We start from the raw sequence: 17,575 nt of genomic DNA on the forward strand, positions 1-17,575 counted from the left end.
GGAGTGCATGGAATTTGGGAGGACCCCATGTCATGTACCTTATTAGTTTGGCGCTAAAGAGTGGCTTAGGGGCCTTTGTCCCCTCCCCTTCCTCCAGCAGACCCCAAAGCACTCCCCTAAATAGCTACTCTAAGTAAAACACTGAACCATCTGTGCAAATGTTACTGACTCAGGCCCCTTTACCCCATTCCAGCCAGATTATTGGAAATTCTGTAGCCACCACTTTGCCCCATCTGTTTGTCCTGACCCTGTTTTGAAGGAAAAATTGAGCCGTGGTATGTGGGCAGAACTGACAACTTTAGTAAAGATTAGATAGACAAGGGGTGTGGCCTGGGGGCGGGGCTAAGGAATCAGGAGGCGGGACTGAGCGGCAAGGTTTGTTTATTGGTCAAGTAGGTGAGAACTTTAGGCAGAGCTTGGGGGAAGGGCCTATAGGAACTGCCCTGACGTTTAAATTGGTTTAGTGAAGATGGCAGAAAGTGAGAGTAATTTAGAGGGAATGGATAGGAGTTTATATGAGGGGAGGGGCTTTAGGAGAAACTATGGGAGAACTAGGTGTCAGGAGAGGTGGGACTTAACTGTTAAGAGAAGATGCCAAGGAGAGGAAAAAAGGGTACTTAAGAGAGGAGTGACTAAAAGAAGTCCCTGAGAGGGTTGGGCTGAATAGAGCTGGGCTTAGCTGCTTGGAGTGTGGCTGAATTACTGTGTTTTCCCGGAAAATAAGACCTAATGGGAAAATAAGCCCTAGCATGATTTTTCAGAATGATATCCCCTGAACCTAATGTGTCTTTTGGAGCAAAAATTAATATAAGACTCGGTCTTATTTTCGGGGAAGCATGGTAGGAGCAAGGTTTACAGAGATTTATGAGGGGCCGTACAAAGTGTAGTAAAGCTGTGGGTTCTAACTTCAGCCTGCATAGAATCACTCGAAAGGTATTTTATTTTTAATTATACTTGATATGCATATTATAGTAGTGTCAGGTGTACAACATTGGGATTTGATATTTCTATACATTATAAAATGGTCATAATAAGTCTAGTCAGCATTTGTCACCAAAGTTATCACGGTATTATTGACTGTATTACCTTATGCTGCACATTACATCCCTATGACTTGCTTTATAACTGGAAGTTTGTACCTCACCTGAAGGGCATTTTAAAACTCAGATCCCTAAGCCCTACCCCCAAGGTTTTTGATTCAGAAATCCGAGGTGGGGGTCCTGAGAATTTCCATTTCTAACAATTTCCGAAGTGATGCTGCTGCTGCTGGTCTCTGGACCATAGTTTGAGAACCACTGATTTAAGAAAATGCCTTGGAGGTGAGAGGCACAAATATCGCGTTGAAGTTATGAGAGAGGTGGAGCTTAAATGCTTCGGAGCATAAGTGGCGGGGCCGAACCCAGGGGGCGTGGCTCAGCCTCTGAAGCTTGGAGGGGGAGGGTCTACAAGAAAAAAGGCGTGGCTAAGGGCGGTGCTTAGGAGGGAGGTGGGATTTAGAGAGTAGTGAGGCCTTGGAGGTAGGGAAGAACGGGAGAAAATTCGGGGGCCTTGGGCAAGGAGGACGGATTTTGAATTGATGGGCGTGGCTTATAATTAAGCCCCTGGATGGGCGTGGTTCAGACTGGGGGTGGGGCCTAAGTGTGGGGTTTGCGCGAGGTTTAACCCTACGACCCAAGCGTGCGGACGGTACCCCAAGAAGAAGCGGACTCTGAGGGCGCAGGCGCACTTTGCTCAGCTCGTCCACCGGAAGTGGTTCAAGGCTTTACCCGCCTACATCCCTGAACCAGCGCGCAGGCGCAGTTTCCTCTCCGGGTCGCCGCTGCCGCCGCCTCCTCTTTCCGCTCCTCCACGCCGGCGCCTCGGAGACGGGCGCGACTTCCGCTTCCGGGCGGGCGGGCAGGCGGCTAGGCAGGCGGTGCGGGGCTGCCGGGGAGGGGGAGGGGGCGGCACTTCCGGTCAGGCCCTCGGGTCTCCCCCGAGCGGCGGCGCCTCCTCCGCCTCCTCGGCCTCCTCCCGGCGGAGACCCCGGCGCCGGTGAGTGACGGGGCGCGTGGCCCGGGGGTCCGGGGATAACGGGGGCGGGGGGTCCCGCCCAGACCCGCTGTATTCCTCAGAACGTCTCCCCACCAGTGCTCCCGCCCGGCCCTCGCCGGGGCACCCCCATCACTGCTCCTCCATAACAGCACTCCAGCTATCTGCCCCATTAACGCCCCCATGTGGGACGGCTGCCAAAGCGCCTTCATTAGTGGCGCTCCCCTAAACTGCTGCCAGGGCCTCCCACTAATGCTTTCTCGTAGGAACCCTTCTACATATCCTCCAGTGATTGTTTCCTCCAGGACAGCCCCCCAAATGCCACCAGCATTGCCCTCCCCCATGCAAGGCAGCTACCCGTGAACCCTCTTTTAGCCTCTGTAAGTTGCCCCCAAGGAGTGTTGCGTTAGTGCTTTACAGCAGAACTGCCCCCTATTATGTCCACACAACAGTTTCCCAAAGCTCCTAACCCCCTCGAAACCCCCACTTTCATTGGTGTAAAAATATGTTCTATTCTGGTCAGCAGCCAAGAATGCCTTTTTTCACTTCTGCACCCCCCCCTCATAATTCCCCTTGAAAATACCCCTTTCAACACCCCCCTCCCCCCATAGAACAGCTCCCTCTAGAGGTATGTTCTCACACCCACATCCTCTCCTTCAGGTAGAAACGGCTGCCAGTTTAGCCCCAGGCTCCCACTCCATCCTTCTCTCGGTCAGCTTCTATCTTTGGTCATTCCTCCCACAGAGCAGTGCCCCTCAGTGATGCCTTCCCTCTGAGAATGCGCTTGCCCTGCACTAGCAAGTTTGTCCTGACCTGTCCCTTCTCACCCTGCTCTCACTCCCATCTTCCTGGACTCCCTGGAGAAGACCCCCAGCTTTACTGGAGCATGAGCTCTTTCTTCCCCAGGCATTCATTCTTGAACGGATGTGCAATAGGTCAGCTCATGCAGCCATGAAGGAGAGAAAAATGCACACAGTCTTTGTTTTTGTGGAGTTTTACAGTCTAGTTAAGGAGACAGACCAAAAACAAATAACCAAATAAACAAGATAAATGCTGTTTTCTGGGTTGTCTGAGAGTCTGGTGAGCTGCTTCAGAGGTGAAACCTGAATTAGCACTTAGTCATGCGAAGGTCTTGGTGAACTGTTCCAGGGAGAGGGAAGAACAGTGCAAAGGCCCTGAGGTGGCCATGATCGTAGAGTGGCAGGGAAGGCCTGTGAGATTGATCTCAGGGCCTTGGAGGTGACAACATTGTGATTATTATATGGGCTTTGTCAGCTCTACCAAGCCTAGAATGTATTTCATTTGTTCATTCATTTGTTCAACAGCTGTATAATGATCACCTACACACTGGGCATGAAGCAGAGACCAAAACAGGCAAAAGTCCATCTCCTTGTGAAGTGCATATGCTAGTTCATAGGGCAGACAATTAAAAAAACAAAATACATGTATGTGAAGAAAATGCAGCAGGATAAGGATATAGAGTTATAGGGGCTACGGTGTCAGAGAGAGTGGTAGGAAGACTTCTTTAAAAAAATTTTTTTTTTAGATTTTATTGGGGAAGGAGAACAGGACTTCATTGGGGAACAGTGTGTACTTCCAGGATTTTTTTCCAAGTCAAGTTGTTGTCCTTTCAATCTTAGTTGTAGAGGGTGCCGTTCAGCTTCAAGTTGTTGTCCTTTCAGTCTTAGTTGTGGAGGGCGCAGCTCAGCTCCAGGTCCAGTTGCTGTTGCTAGTTGCAGGGGGCACTTCCCACCATCCATTGCGGGAGTCGAACCGGCAACCTTGTGGTTGAGAGCCCACTGGCCCATGTGGGAATCGAACCGGCAGCCTTCGGAGTTAGGAGCCCGGAGCTCCAACCGCCTGAGCCACCGGGCCGGCCCGGAAGGCTTCTTTAAGAGATACTTAAAATCATCTTGTTCCTCCAAAAAGCCACTTACCAAAAAGTTACCTCCTCCTCCTCCTGAACAGCTGTGGCCACCCAGGGGTTGCTCTTACCAGCTTCCCTCCCCCAAGAGTGAAATGGTTAATAGCATGAACTCTGGATGCCACTAGTGTTCATATCTCTGAGCAAACCACTTTCTCTTTTCGTAGCCTTATTCTCACTTATTTAACAAGTATTTTCAAAGACGGGCACTGTGCTAGGTCCTGGGGATGAAGCAGTGAACAAAACATAAAAATCTTTGTGTGCATGGAGTTTACCTTCTAGAGGGGAGACGACCGCCACCAAGACAGAATGCATGGTTAATTAGTGATGCCAACTTGTAAACAGAAAAATGAAGCGGGCTGGGGAGGGCAGGAGTGTTGGTCTGAGTGACAGGTTGCAGTGGTCATGGAAAGCCTCACTGAGATGACATTTGAGCAAAGATGTGAAGGAGGGAAGGTGTAAGATGTGTATATGGGGAAGTCAGAGCATTTCAGGCAGAAGCAACAGCCAGTGCAAAGGCCCTGAGACAGGAATGGAGCTGGCCCATTGAAGGAGTAGCCAGGAGGCCATGGGGGCTGTGTAAGCCATCATAAGGACTTTGATTGAGATGAGGGTCACTGCAGGGTTTTTAGCAGAGGAGGGACATGGTTTGACCTTAGTACTTTTGTCTATAAATTATCTTATGAGTTTGTTATGAAGTGTGATTGAAATAAGCCACATAAGGGACCTAATAATAGCATTCAGTAAGTGCTGGTGGCTAGTCCTGGGGTTGGGCGGCAGCGAAGTGGGTGAGACAAAATATATTTGCAGTAAAAGGCAGGATGGGGGCCTTCCTTTGTTGAGACATATTGAAAGACAGCGTGTTGTAGGGGGTAATAGCATCCACTGTGGAGATGTACCGCCTCCCTTCAGCTCCTGGCCTTGCTGCTTGTTAGTGGTGTGACTTTAGGAGATTGATTTACCTATATGGCTCTCAGTCTCTTTCTCTGTACAACTGAGTTAATAACTGTAACCATTTCCTAGGGTTACTGGAAAGATGCATTGAGTCAACACATGTAAAGGATTTAGAGGTGTACTTGGTATGTGGAAAGAACTCGTTTAATGTTACATATTATTAAATATGACCATTATTGTTATTAACAGACTAGATTGTCATCACAAGGCAGCTTGTTATAGGGGAATGGTCCATAGGTTCTGGCATCAGAGAGACCTCCGCCCCCGTTTCTTCAGTTTCCCCACTAATGAAATGGGACCAATAATGGCACAGGACTGTTGTGATGCATCAAGGAGTTCCTATCCAACTGGTCTAATAATAAACATGAGCTGTTAGGATTGTGACTATGGTTGCTGTGGGACTCCTGTCCCTTGGGACCATTCCCCCATCACACCTCTGCAACCCTCCCGTGATACATCTCCCCTTAGAAAGGCACCAATCAATATAAGGCTTGGGTTTCCTAAAAGCAGAAATGTCTCTTGTTTCCCAGTGGAAATAATTGTTGAGCCTGGTCAGTTCTGTCCCCCAAGAACATCCTCCTTCTCTGTCAGCCGTTTGGGCTGTCATCATAACCTCACTGTCCCCCCTCCCCCTGATTCCTTCTGGGAAATCCCCTAGATGTCAACTCCATCTCTGCTAAATGTCTCCCTCCCTTCCTTGTGGAGTTCTGGTCACCTTAGTCTCATCCTTTCACTTATTCAACAAATATTTATTAACATAGGCATTTATAGCCTTAAGTTGACCTCTGAGCACTGCTTTAGCTGCATCTCCCACGTGTGTTGCGTTTCCATTTCATTCATCTAATTTCCTTGGTGATATCTTTGTGGACCCATTGGTGATTTAGAAGGGTGCTGTTTCATTTCTAGATATCATCAGATATTTGTGGAATACCCATACTGTGCCAGGTGCAGTGCTAGGTGCTGGGATACAGGGGCTAACATGATGGGCCGAGTGCTTGCTGTTAGGTGAGGAGGACAGACAGGAAACACATAGCAAAGGAAATAGACACAGTAAGTCAGTGGCAATAACCATGATGAAAAAATGAAGCAGGATGAGGTCCTAGCAAGTGATGGGGTGGGAGAGTGGGGTGTTAGCTATCTTGGAAGTGACGTGTGAGCAGAGACCAGAAGGAGGCACAGGAGAGAAGCTTGAGACCTGGACAAGAATGTTCCAGGCAGAGGGCAGCCTCATCACATCACTGTTGCTTCTGCTCAGGATGCTGAGCACCTTGCTCTCCCACCCATCCCTTCATAACATAGAGAGCGCCCTCAAATAAGGGTCCTACCCCTATAGTTCCACCCCTGCCTTTCTCCACCTCAGGGAACAACCCTGCGAGAAGAACCCTGTGCTTGGAGGGGTGGGTCAAGCCACAGACTTGCTCTGTGACCTTGGGCAAATCACTTGACCTCTCTGTGTCTTGTGCTCTCATTTGCCAGGTGGGGATAACCACAGAGCCTGTGTCATGGTCTCGTGGAGTTGTGGTAGGGATTTAGTGAGTCAGTCTGTGTGATGTGTGTAGAATGGCGCTGGCCTGTAGGAAGTGCCAGTAAAGGGTAGCTGTCAGTAATACGTGCTCTGATGGAGGTGAGTCCAGGCACTGGCTTCTTTCCCAAGACACCTTCCCTCCCTGCCCCTCCTCCCTGCATCCTTGTACCATGTATTTTCTCCATGCCCACCAGCCACTCCAGCCCTGTCTCCCCACTGAGGTTCCACCCGAGGCTTCTACTCCCATGCCAGCCACGCCTTTGCTCCTTCCGGAGATGAGATGAACCAGAGAGAGTGAAGGACATGGGATGTTGGGTCTCCTCCAAGGACAACCAAGAGCTGAAGGCTAAAAATACCACCTCCAGGCAGGGCTGGAGGAGATACCTTTCACCTGTGGAGGGGAGAGGGCCAGTCTAACAGGTGGGGGCTGACAGGCCCTGGCCTCGGTGGGTCCCCCTGACCCCCTACCTTGGGCTGGGCACAGAACTAGGCACCCAGGGGGCAGGGACTGGGACGGTGGCCAGGAAGCGTGCCAGACTTTGGGGACCCTTCTCCCACTGGCTCACCTCCAACTTGGCGGAGGCATTTGCCAAGGCCCCTGGATGGGTCCAAGGCTGGGGGAGGGGGCAGACATGAACAGCTGGAATCTGGAATGAAAAGTCCTGTAAAAGAGGTACCCAGAGAATGACCACTCTCTCGGAGGGGGTAGGAAAAGGCTCCTTGAGCTTCTGCCTTCAGGCTCTTCTCAGGCAAGTGATGTCACTGAAGGTACAAAGAGCTCCAGGGACTGAGTGAGCTGTGCCAACCACTGCTGTGTTTCCTTGCATCCTATTTCAGCCCCCTTAAATCCCCCTGCAGTCTAGGTTTTACCGCCCTGTTAGAAATGGTGAACGTGTGGGAAGGAGATGGGACTTGGTCTGCCCAGGCCCACACATTTACTGCTGTGCTAGGCTGCCTTCCTTCTCTGCCAGCCCCCTGCTATATAACCTGTTTGTCCCAGGCCTGCATATTGTCCTTCCCACCTGTAGTGAAAGAACAGACCCCTCCCAATACTGTCTTCATTCCAATTCTCTTGTTTTGTGCTGACTTTCTGTTCCTACCAGTAGTGACAGCGATGACAACATAATAGTTTCTGCGTACCAAGTGCTTGCTTACAGAGCACCAGGGACCAGCCATCTGAGGGGCTTTTCATATTAGCTCGTTGGATCCTCACAGCAGCCCTGTGAGGTGGGGGTATGCTTTGTCACCTCCATTTGTAGATGAGGAAATCCAGGTTCAGGTACTTGCTGTGGTCACACAGCTAAGATTTCAATCTGGCATTCTAGCTGCAGAGGCCATCCTCTTAACCACTATGATGGAAACTATTATGATGATGACAGAGGCCAAACCTGAAGGGACTGGGAATAGAGGGCTGGTGTCTGTGTGTGTGTGTGTGGGGGGAGCTGAGGGAGCCGGGACACAGCAGAGGCCTGAGGGTTTGCAGAGGGGACTGAGACCAGGTGCCAGGGGTGCTGGGAGAATTAGGGTCTGAGAAGGAGAGAAAGGCCTGCCAGCAGGACTGGGGGTAGAGGTCCGGGGGGTGGATAGAGATGTGTAAGGATCCGGAAAAGATGTGAGACATGGACACGAGTTGCCAGCGCACGGCCCTATTTGCGGTGGGGAGAACGCACGGCTAGTACTGCTTCCTCAGCTGCATCCTCTTCTCTGCAGGGTCTCGCACTCCACTCCCGGTGGAGATGGAGGCAAATGCGGCGGGCAGCGGCGGCGGGGGTGGCGGCATTGGGGGCGAGGACGGGGTGCACTTCCAGAGCTATCCCTTCGATTTCCTGGAGTTCCTCAACCACCAGCGCTTCGAGCCCATGGAGCTGTATGGGGAGCACGCCAAGGCGGTGGCGGCCCTGCCCTGCACCCCCGGCCCCCCGCCGCAGCCCCCGCCGCAGCCCCCGCCGCCTCAGTACGACTACCCACCACAGTCTACCTTCAAGCCCAAGGCTGAGGCACCCTCGTCGTCGTCGTCGTCCTCCTCGTCCTCCTCCTCGTCGTCGTCCTCCCAATCCAAGAAGCCTGACCCGCCCCTGCCGCCCGCCTTTGGGGCGCCCCCACCCCCCCTCTTTGACGCTGCCTTCCCTGCCCCGCAGTGGGGCATCGTTGACCTCTCGGGACACCAGCACCTGTTTGGGAACCTGAAACGTGGAGGGCCTGCATCTGGGCCAGGGGTGACGCCGGGGTTGGCCACTGCAGTGGGGACCTCAGCGCCGCTCCCCTCCCCTTCGCAGACCCCGCCGGGGCCCGCTGCAGGGGCAGCCTGCGACCCCACCAAGGACGACAAGGGCTACTTCCGCAGGCTGAAGTACCTGATGGAGCGGCGCTTCCCCTGCGGCGTGTGCCAGAAGTCCTTTAAGCAGTCATCGCACCTGGTCCAGCACATGCTCGTGCACTCAGGGGAGAGGCCGTATGAGTGCGGCGTCTGTGGCCGCACGTACAACCACGTGTCCAGTCTCATCCGCCATCGCCGCTGTCACAAGGATGTGCCACCAGCTGCCGGGGGCCCAGCGCAGCCAGGTGCGCCTCTCCCGCCGCTGGGCCTGCCCACGCCCACTGCTGCCGGAGGGGGTGCCTCCACAGTGGTCCCCGCAGGCCCTCCTGCCACACCCGCAGCCCCCACGGCCTCAGCCGATGGGAATGCAGCCCCTGGAACACCGGCGGGTGTGGGTGTGCCTCCGCCTGCGGCGGGGGGCGGTGAGGGCCCCTTCGCTTGCCCTCTCTGCTGGAAGGTCTTCAAGAAGCCCAGCCACCTGCACCAGCATCAGATTATCCACACGGGCGAGAAGCCTTTCTCATGCTCCGTGTGCAGCAAGAGCTTCAACCGCAGGGAGAGCCTCAAGCGCCACGTGAAGACGCACTCAGCGGACCTGCTGCGCCTGCCTTGCGGGGTCTGCGGCAAGGCCTTCCGCGATGCCGCCTACCTGCTCAAGCACCAGGCGGCGCATGCGGGCGCAGCAGGGCCCCGGCCCGTGTACCCCTGCGACCTATGTGGCAAATCCTATTCCGCACCGCAGAGCTTGCTTCGCCACAAGGCTGCGCATGTGCCACCCGCTGCCCCCGATGCTCCCAAGGATGCAGCGGCTGCTATTCCTCAGCCCGCGGCTGCCTTCCCCCCAGGCCCTTACCTGCTGCCGCCCGACACCCCTGCAAGTGACAGCGAGAAGGCCGCGGCGGCTGCAGCGGCCGTGGTATACGGTGCCGTACCCGTGCCGCTCCTGGGAGCACACCCACTGCTGCTTGGCGGCGCAGGGACAAGCGGAGCGGGTGGTACGGGCACTAGCGGCCCCGGGAAGACATTCTGCTGTGGCATCTGCGGGCGTGGCTTCGGTCGCCGTGAGACCCTGAAGCGCCACGAGCGCATCCACACAGGCGAGAAACCACACCAGTGCCCGGTGTGTGGGAAGCGCTTCCGCGAGTCCTTCCACCTGAGCAAGCACCACGTGGTGCACACCCGTGAGCGCCCCTACAAGTGCGAGCTCTGCGGCAAGGTCTTCGGTTACCCGCAGAGCCTGACGCGCCATCGTCAGGTGCACCGGCTGCAGCTGCCCTGCGCCCTGGCTGGGGCTGCTGGCCTCCCCTCCACCCAGGGCGCGCCGGGGGCCTGTGGCCCAGGTGCCTCGGCCACATCCGCGGGGGCCGCTGAGGGCCTGAGCTACGCGTGTTCGGACTGCGGCGAGCACTTCCCGGATCTCTTCCACGTCATGAGCCACAAGGAGGCGCACATGGCAGAGAAACCGTATGGCTGCGACGCCTGCGGTAAGACCTTCGGCTTCATTGAGAACCTCATGTGGCACAAGCTGGTCCACCAGGCCGCCCCTGAGCGCCTGCTCCCGGCTACACCTGGCGGCCCGCAGCCTCCGGATGGCTCCGGCGGCTCCGAGGCAGCCAGCGTACTGGACAACGGGCTGGCGGGGGAGGTCGGGGCAGCCGTGGCGGCCCTGGCAGGGGTGTCAGGGGGCGATGACGCTGGCGGGGCGACGGCGGGGGGCGGTGGGGGTGCCAGCTCGGGCCCGGAGCGCTTCAGCTGTGCCACATGCGGCCAGAGCTTCAAGCACTTCCTGGGCCTAGTCACTCACAAGTACGTGCACCTGGTGCGGCGGACCCTGGGCTGCGGCCTCTGCGGCCAGAGCTTTGCCGGCGCCTATGACCTGCTCCTGCACCGGCGCAGCCACCGGCAGAAGCGGGGCTTCCGCTGCCCTGTGTGCGGCAAGCGCTTCTGGGAGGCTGCCCTGCTGATGCGCCATCAACGCTGCCACACAGAGCAGCGGCCGTACCGGTGTGGCGTGTGTGGCCGAGGCTTCCTGCGCTCCTGGTACCTGCGGCAGCACCGTGTGGTGCACACGGGCGAGCGGGCCTTCAAGTGTGGCGTGTGCGCCAAGCGCTTTGCGCAGTCGTCCAGTCTGGCCGAGCACCGGCGGCTGCACGCTGTGGCCCGGCCCCAACGCTGCGGCGCCTGTGGGAAGACCTTCCGCTACCGCTCCAACCTGCTGGAGCACCAGCGGCTGCACCTCGGCGAGCGCGCCTACCGTTGCGAGCACTGTGGCAAGGGCTTCTTCTACCTGAGCTCTGTGCTGCGCCACCAGCGTGCCCATGAGCCGCCACGGCCCGAGCTCCGGTGCCCCGCCTGCCTCAAGGCCTTCAAGGATCCCGGCTACTTCCGCAAGCACCTTGCGGCCCACCAGGGCGGCCGGCCCTTCCGCTGCTCCTCCTGTGGCGAGGGCTTCGCCAACACCTACGGCCTCAAGAAACACCGCCTGGCCCACAAGGCCGAGGGCCTTGGGGGTCCTGGAGCAGGGACCAGCACCTTGGCTGGGAAGGAGGCCTGACCAGAGGGCTTCCCATCCGCCACTCCACTCAGATGTCCCCTTCCAGACTCACTCCTTACCGGCCGCGGGTCAGACTCTTCCCCCCTCCTTGCTGTTACCTCCTCTATCCTTCAGACAGACTAGCCCCCTCCAAGGCGGTGCTGTACAAACTGAAGGCTGAATCACTCCCAACCTGGACCTCTCTGGCCCTCCTCTCATCCTGTCCCACAGTGAATTTGATCTTCTGTCTAACCCCGTTTTGTAACTCCCTTCTGTCTCCCACCCCAGCAGTATTTCCCCCCACAAGCTTTGGTGGAGATGGGCATGAACTGCTCATCCCCCTTCCTTTGGAATCCGGCTGGACAGTGGTATACGAGCAGAGTTGGGAGGGCACATGGGGGCCTGGGTGCTCTTTTGGATTGTGGGGTGGGGGGCGGGGTGGCAGACGCGGCTTGTACAGAGCAGAGATAATAAACCTTATCACCAGGGCAACAGAGTCCTTTCTTACATCTCAGAGAGGGGCTCAAGCGCTGGCATGAGGAAGGTTAACTTTGTTTTCCTGGTATTTCCATCTCCCTGTACCCTCCGCCTCATCCACGTGCTCTCTGGATTTCCTCAGCCCTCCATACTTCCTGAGGGTTTAGCACATCTGTATCCATCTGCGAGTTGGGCAGACGGCAGATCAACAAGACAGGTAAGTCTCTGCTCTCAGGAACTGACGCTGTACCTGGACTCCTTCCCCTTCAAACTACCATCGGTGTTTGTTCACTAAGGCCACATTTCCCCAAGCCCCTGTCTGCAGGGCCCTTTGCTGGGTGCTGGGAAACGGGACAGCCTCCTTGGCCCCGAGTGATATGGAAGAGAAGTCCTGGTGAGCCCTTGTGTATTCCAGCCTTGTGTGGATTTGTGGTTATGGTACCGCTCGCTCGTAGCACCCATCCCTCCAGGGTAACGGGGATGCCCCAAAAGCCCTTTCACAGCTCTCATTTAGGATCTCCAAGCAGTGAGATACTGCCCTGCAGCATGCATTTAGAAGAGAAGACTGAGGTCCTGGAGAAGAAAGGTTCTGAGGACACCTGGCAGATTCATAGGAGAGCTGGGACTACAGGCGCAGGTGCCTCAGTGTGAACAGTGTGAAAAGGGAAGACAAAGCCAGCTCGGGGCACTGCCTGGCAAGTCCAGTTTGTCCCCCCCACACACACACACCAGAGTGGCCACCATGCTCTATTGCTGATCATCCAGTGTGAGACCTTGTGCCAGCGTCCCAGGGTTCAAAGCCACATGGATGTGGAGCACCACACTGTAAAGGACATGGGCTCAGGGAGCATTGAAAAGTCTCCTTAATCAGACGGGGTCAAACCAGCTTCCTGGAGGAGGTGATACCTGAACAATGACAAAGCCACAGGGTTTGCCAGGTAAAGTGGAGCAGCAATGGATTCCAGGTGGAGGGTTTAATGTGTCTGGCTAATCTTAGCTATTCCAGAGAATTTCAAATAGATTAGTATGGTTGGAGGGTTTGGGGTGTGGGAGGCTGGATCCTGAAGGGCCGTGGATTCCAAATGGTGGAGCTTGGACGGCCCCAGAGGCTGGAAGCTGGCAGCTGCCAGGCTGCATCCGAGCCACTGACGCCTTTTGTTTAGCCCATGCATTAAAAAAAAAAAGAAAAGAAAAACGTCGGACTTCGTTGCCAACATTTGAAAATCAGATTATACATAATACGAACTAATGCAACTTCTAAAAGTTTTGGACAATCTAGCAACCCGGTTTGCATCCTCCTGAACTGAGTAGCCATTCAACTGGAGCACACACACAGTTGGCCACCACTCCCCAATCCCAACTCTGAGCCCAAGTGTCAGTCTCCATATTTCACCTCACTGTGCCTGCTGTATTTCCCCCCTTGAACTCGGCCATTTTTCTCATTTACACTGCCACCCAGCTCCTACAGGCATTTATGTTTGTGACTCCTCGAAACCACAGGGAGCTGTGGACTGGTGACAAAGTTGGGATCTGTGTTTTTGAAGGATCCACGTGTCTGCAGGTTGGAGAATGGAGGGCAGGGCCTGGAGGCTGGACTGCTGTATGGTCTCAATGTGAGGCCATTGTTGGCTTGTCTACAATAGTGATGGTTAAAAGAAGCGTTCAGATTCCAGAGATATTTCACTGGCTCAATAGAGGGAAACTGATAAGGGATTAGGTAAGTGGATGAGGGATGAAGGCTTACAGGGACCTGCCCGGGTGTCTAGTTCACGTGTCAGGAGGTAGGAAACATGGGTGTTTCTTTGCGGGGAACAAAGAGTTCTGTTCACATTATGATTAGTCTTCGTGTTATCTCATGGGGAATGTTTGGTGAACAAGAAAGTGTGCAAATCCGGACTCTCCCTCCTTAATAAGCATACTGACCACATGAGTCCATTTTGCCAAAATTCTCTGGCCTCCACTCCCATAGCTGAATCACACACAACCTCTGAATAGCCAGACGCTGTCACACCCATTCTAAAGAAGTGTGGAGAGGTATGCTACAATTCACTGTTGGTGGCAAGACCACAATGTGGCCCCTCAACCCCCACCCCCCAAGCACAGTAACCCAAACACGAGACTGACATTGAAAAACCCTTCAGAAAGTCCTTTAATAGGAATAGAACTGGAGGCTTCCACCTCCAGCTCCGGAGTCCTCCCCTCACCCCCACTGTCATTGCACAAGCACCGCACGCCAGCCAGCCACCGTGCTACCATCTGATGACCCTTCCTTGGGATAGCCTGGGACCAGGCAGTATGCTGTTTGCTTCTAACTGGGAGGGTAGGACATTAGAGAAACCTGAGGCTATTGTAGATCTGGGGAGCCGTGGACTCTGAGACTAAAGCTTTAGGAGTGGGTGTCAGGCAGATGTTGGCTGTCTGGGTTCTCAGTTGCCTGGGAAGAGGAGTCTGGTGGATTAAGCGGGGACCATCATGGAAGCAGGGGTAGCAGTTCTTGGGAGTCCAAAAACTTATGGTTGGTCACAATTACATCCTTGAGGCTCAAGTGCTCTCAGCTATGACTTGGGGACCCTCTGGCTTCAAGGTGATGGGATCCCAGTCTCTTTATGGAGGACCTGGCTCGCGTCTTCTGCCTGAGGGTGGGTGGGTAGGCATCCCATGTTCACTGCAACCCAGTGAGGTAGGCAAAAGATTCCATCCTGGTCCACCCTAGGCCCCAAGACAGTCCAGGGTTCTGCAGATGAAAGGCTGTCCCGGGAACACTATGGTAGATCCTGGACCTGCCTTTCCATTCAACCCTGGCTCCCCGTGTAGTGTGCAGACTCTGTTGTGACACGCTGTGTCTTGCACAAGGACGACCCAAGGAGCAGGCAGATGGGGCAATGACGTCCATCCCATGATCTTTGCATTTAGCTGGACATCCACAGAGCTGTCTGTGCCTTTCTCTGAATTTCTCGGAGGTGCCCTTTGAGTTTGTGGACACCCTGAATCTGGCTGTCCCTCTGCACTCTTCATGGCCTTGTGTTATCTCTCCCCCAGTCTCCTGTCTCCTTGTCCCACCCAACCCTTCCTCTGCAGTCCACCTCCTACCTCGCATGTTGACACCCAGTGTCCCTGCTCTCCCAGCCTACTGATCGACCTCCACCTTCACCATTGCTGTCTCCCCGTGCCGCTCTTCCAGAGTGTTTCCCGTCCCACACCCACTCCCTGCCCCTTCTGCCCCTGCCACCAGCTGGCTTCCAGAGTCTGTGAGCCCCGGCCCCGGGCCATGGAAGTGGGTGCGCTGGTGCTTGCGGAAGTTGGAGGAGTTGTTGAAAGTGCGATCGCAGAGGGCGCAGCGGAAGGGGCGCTCGCCGGTGTGAATGCGGGCATGGCCACTCAGCACCGATGACTGCGTGAAACCCTTGCCACAGACGCCGCAGTGGTAGGGTCGCTCGCCGGTGTGCACACGCTCGTGGTCGCGCATGTCCGAGGAGCGGCGGAAGGGCTTGGCGCAGAACCTGCAGGCAAAGGGCTTCCCCACGGCCGCGCCCGCCATTGCTGCTGCCATCACCACCTCCGACCGCTCTGGGGGCACCCCTGGCCTCTGTCCCCGAGTCGCCGTCGCCTCCGGGGGCCTCTGAGAGGTCCCTGGCTCCACCCCATGCCGATGCTGGTGCCGGAGCAGAGGCGCCAGGGCCTTGAAGGCCCGGGGGCAGAGGGCGCAGCGGTAGGGGCGCTCTCCCGTGTGCAGGCTGTAGTGGGCGCGGAGGCTGGCAGGGCCCGGGCAGCTGTGGCCACAGACATGACACCGACTTGGGTCCCCACCCTGACCGCCACCCTCAGCCCTGGCCAGGTGGCCATGTTCATGGAACAGCAGCTCAGAGACCAGCCGGAAGGCAGCTGGGCACAAGGCACAGTGAAGGGAACCTGGCTCCGGGGGTTCAGGTACTAATGTGGTTTCTGTCACCTTCACCACCTGGATCTCGATGAGGTCAGTTGGGGGTGTAGTGGGACGGCTGTCATCAGGTACCAGAACCTGGAGGGTGGGGGGAAAGAAACAAGGAGCCTGTGGACTCTGCCTCAAGGGATCCCCAGCATGCTCCCACTTATTTAAAATCTCTATCTCCTTTTTGTGGCACACTGGGCCCCCTCAATTTCTAGATCCTGCTCTCTATCCTCCAGGATTCTGCTGTATCCCCATCAAGACTTCCCCTCCTGTTCAAAATATATTAGGATCCAGCCATGTCTCTCCTCCACCCACTTAAAAGCCAATCATTTCTCGTCTTGACAACTGAAAAGGCCTCCTGAACGGAACCTCTATTCTTAGCCTGCTCCTTATAACCCACCTCCCCAAAGCAGCCTGAATGACCTTTGGAGAATGGAAATCAGATCAAGTCATTTTCCACTCAAAATGCTCCCCTGGCTCCAACTGCCCTTAAAATCCAAAACTGTCGTCATAGTATCCATCCAGACCTGGCTCCGGCTTATCTCTCTGCCCATAGTGTAAACATAATCCGGCACACAGCTGACTGCTCTTGTTTAAATTTAGCTCCCCTACCCCCACTCTAGCAGATCCGTCTTTATCTCCTTCCTAGGAACATACACAATAAATCTCCTTTATTGTCCATCTCTCCTACTAGACTGCAAACTCCAGGGTACAGTCCTTATCTATTGTGCACCTATCCATCTACTGAGCCCAAGTCGGAGCTCAGTAAATGTTCGTTGGATGAATCGCTGTCCTCAGTTACTCTCCAGTCCAAAGTTACCTGGAACAGTCATTTCTCCTTCTCCAAATCCTCCCTTGGGCATTCGAGATGCATTGCTCAGACCCTTGTAGAATCATCCCCCCCACCCCGACCCCAACGTTGGTGCCCCTCGTAATCCCCCCACCCTTGTCTTTCAGGGTCACCTTCCCAACCTTCCACCCGAATTCACTGGTCCCAGACCTCGGAGGCCCCGCCCCTCTAGAGGCTCCGCCCCTTAATTAGACAAACTCAATCCCTGGGACTCCTTTAGCTGCACCCAGATGTTCCCACAACCCCTCCTCAGGCCCTGCCCCGCTAAGCCCCGCCCCCAACCCCCATAGGCTCCCCTAAACCCTGCCCCTCGCCCACCCGAGAAGCCCCGCCCCCAGGGCCGGAGCTCTAAATACCTCCCACTCCCAGCCTTCATAGGCCCCACCCTGGCCCCGCCCCCTGCCCTGCGACTTCTTTCCACCTTGACCTCCCGCCCCTCCCCGTCCAGGCCACTTCCTCGCCCGCACCAGGTCCGGCGGCTCCGGGGATCGCGGCTCGGGGGCCGCTGAGCTCGGACTCGGGGCCTCCGAACGCGCGGCGGCCATCTTGTGCCCAGGCCCCGCCCCCGAAGCTAGTGGTCGCTGTGGAAGGAGACGGGGCTCGGGCTAGCGTCAGAGCCACCGCGCAGGCGCACCAGCGGACGGGGCGGGGCTTCCAGGTAGCCTGAGTTCCCTGCTCCGGGGAGAAAAAGATACCTTTCCTTCCTAATTACCTGTCACATCCCACACACAAGGAGACAGCCTGCGTGGGGCGCTAGGGGGCCGCGAGCTAACTCTAATTTTTCTCTTTAACCAAAATTGTTGGGCTCTGGATGTCAATTGACCCTCACCAGAATACAATAACTTTATTCTGTTGTCACCTCCTCTGCATGGCTCGTGATAACACAATGATGCAAAGTTTATGAATATACGAATTTTTAACTCCGTTTACAGAAAGATATTCTGCAAAAAACGACACTGCAAATACACAGGTGTGGTATAACATTTGGGAAAAGGGGCGTTTTCAGCAGCACCAAGGACAGGGCTGGGCTCTTAGC

The 17,575-nt window shown here is 55.5% G+C and overlaps 2 protein-coding genes across 2 annotated transcripts; one reads left to right on the forward strand and one right to left on the reverse strand.

Annotated features, from left to right (window-relative positions):
* The first annotated feature begins 1,752 nt into the window (after window positions 1-1,752).
* ZNF865 (zinc finger protein 865) lies at window positions 1,753-11,772 on the forward strand. The gene is made up of 2 exons (XM_019710900.2): window positions 1,753-2,034; window positions 8,145-11,772. The coding sequence occupies exon 2, from the start codon at window positions 8,171-8,173 to the stop codon at window positions 11,303-11,305; it is 3,135 nt and encodes a 1,044-aa protein (XP_019566459.2). The 5' UTR covers window positions 1,753-2,034; window positions 8,145-8,170; the 3' UTR covers window positions 11,306-11,772.
* A 2,120-nt stretch (window positions 11,773-13,892) lies between these two features.
* Window positions 13,893-17,163, reverse strand: ZNF784 (zinc finger protein 784). Its single transcript, XM_019710904.2, has 2 exons — window positions 17,007-17,163; window positions 13,893-15,779 (listed from the first exon to the last, which is right to left on the reverse strand). The coding sequence occupies exons 1-2, from the start codon at window positions 17,082-17,084 to the stop codon at window positions 14,889-14,891; spliced, it is 969 nt and encodes a 322-aa protein (XP_019566463.1). The 5' UTR covers window positions 17,085-17,163; the 3' UTR covers window positions 13,893-14,888.
* Window positions 17,164-17,575: the final 412 nt, after the last annotated feature.

The sequence above is a fragment of the Rhinolophus sinicus genome, linkage group LG11, assembly GCF_036562045.2.
Source record: "Rhinolophus sinicus isolate RSC01 linkage group LG11, ASM3656204v1, whole genome shotgun sequence".
Lineage (NCBI taxonomy): Eukaryota > Metazoa > Chordata > Mammalia > Chiroptera > Rhinolophidae > Rhinolophus > Rhinolophus sinicus.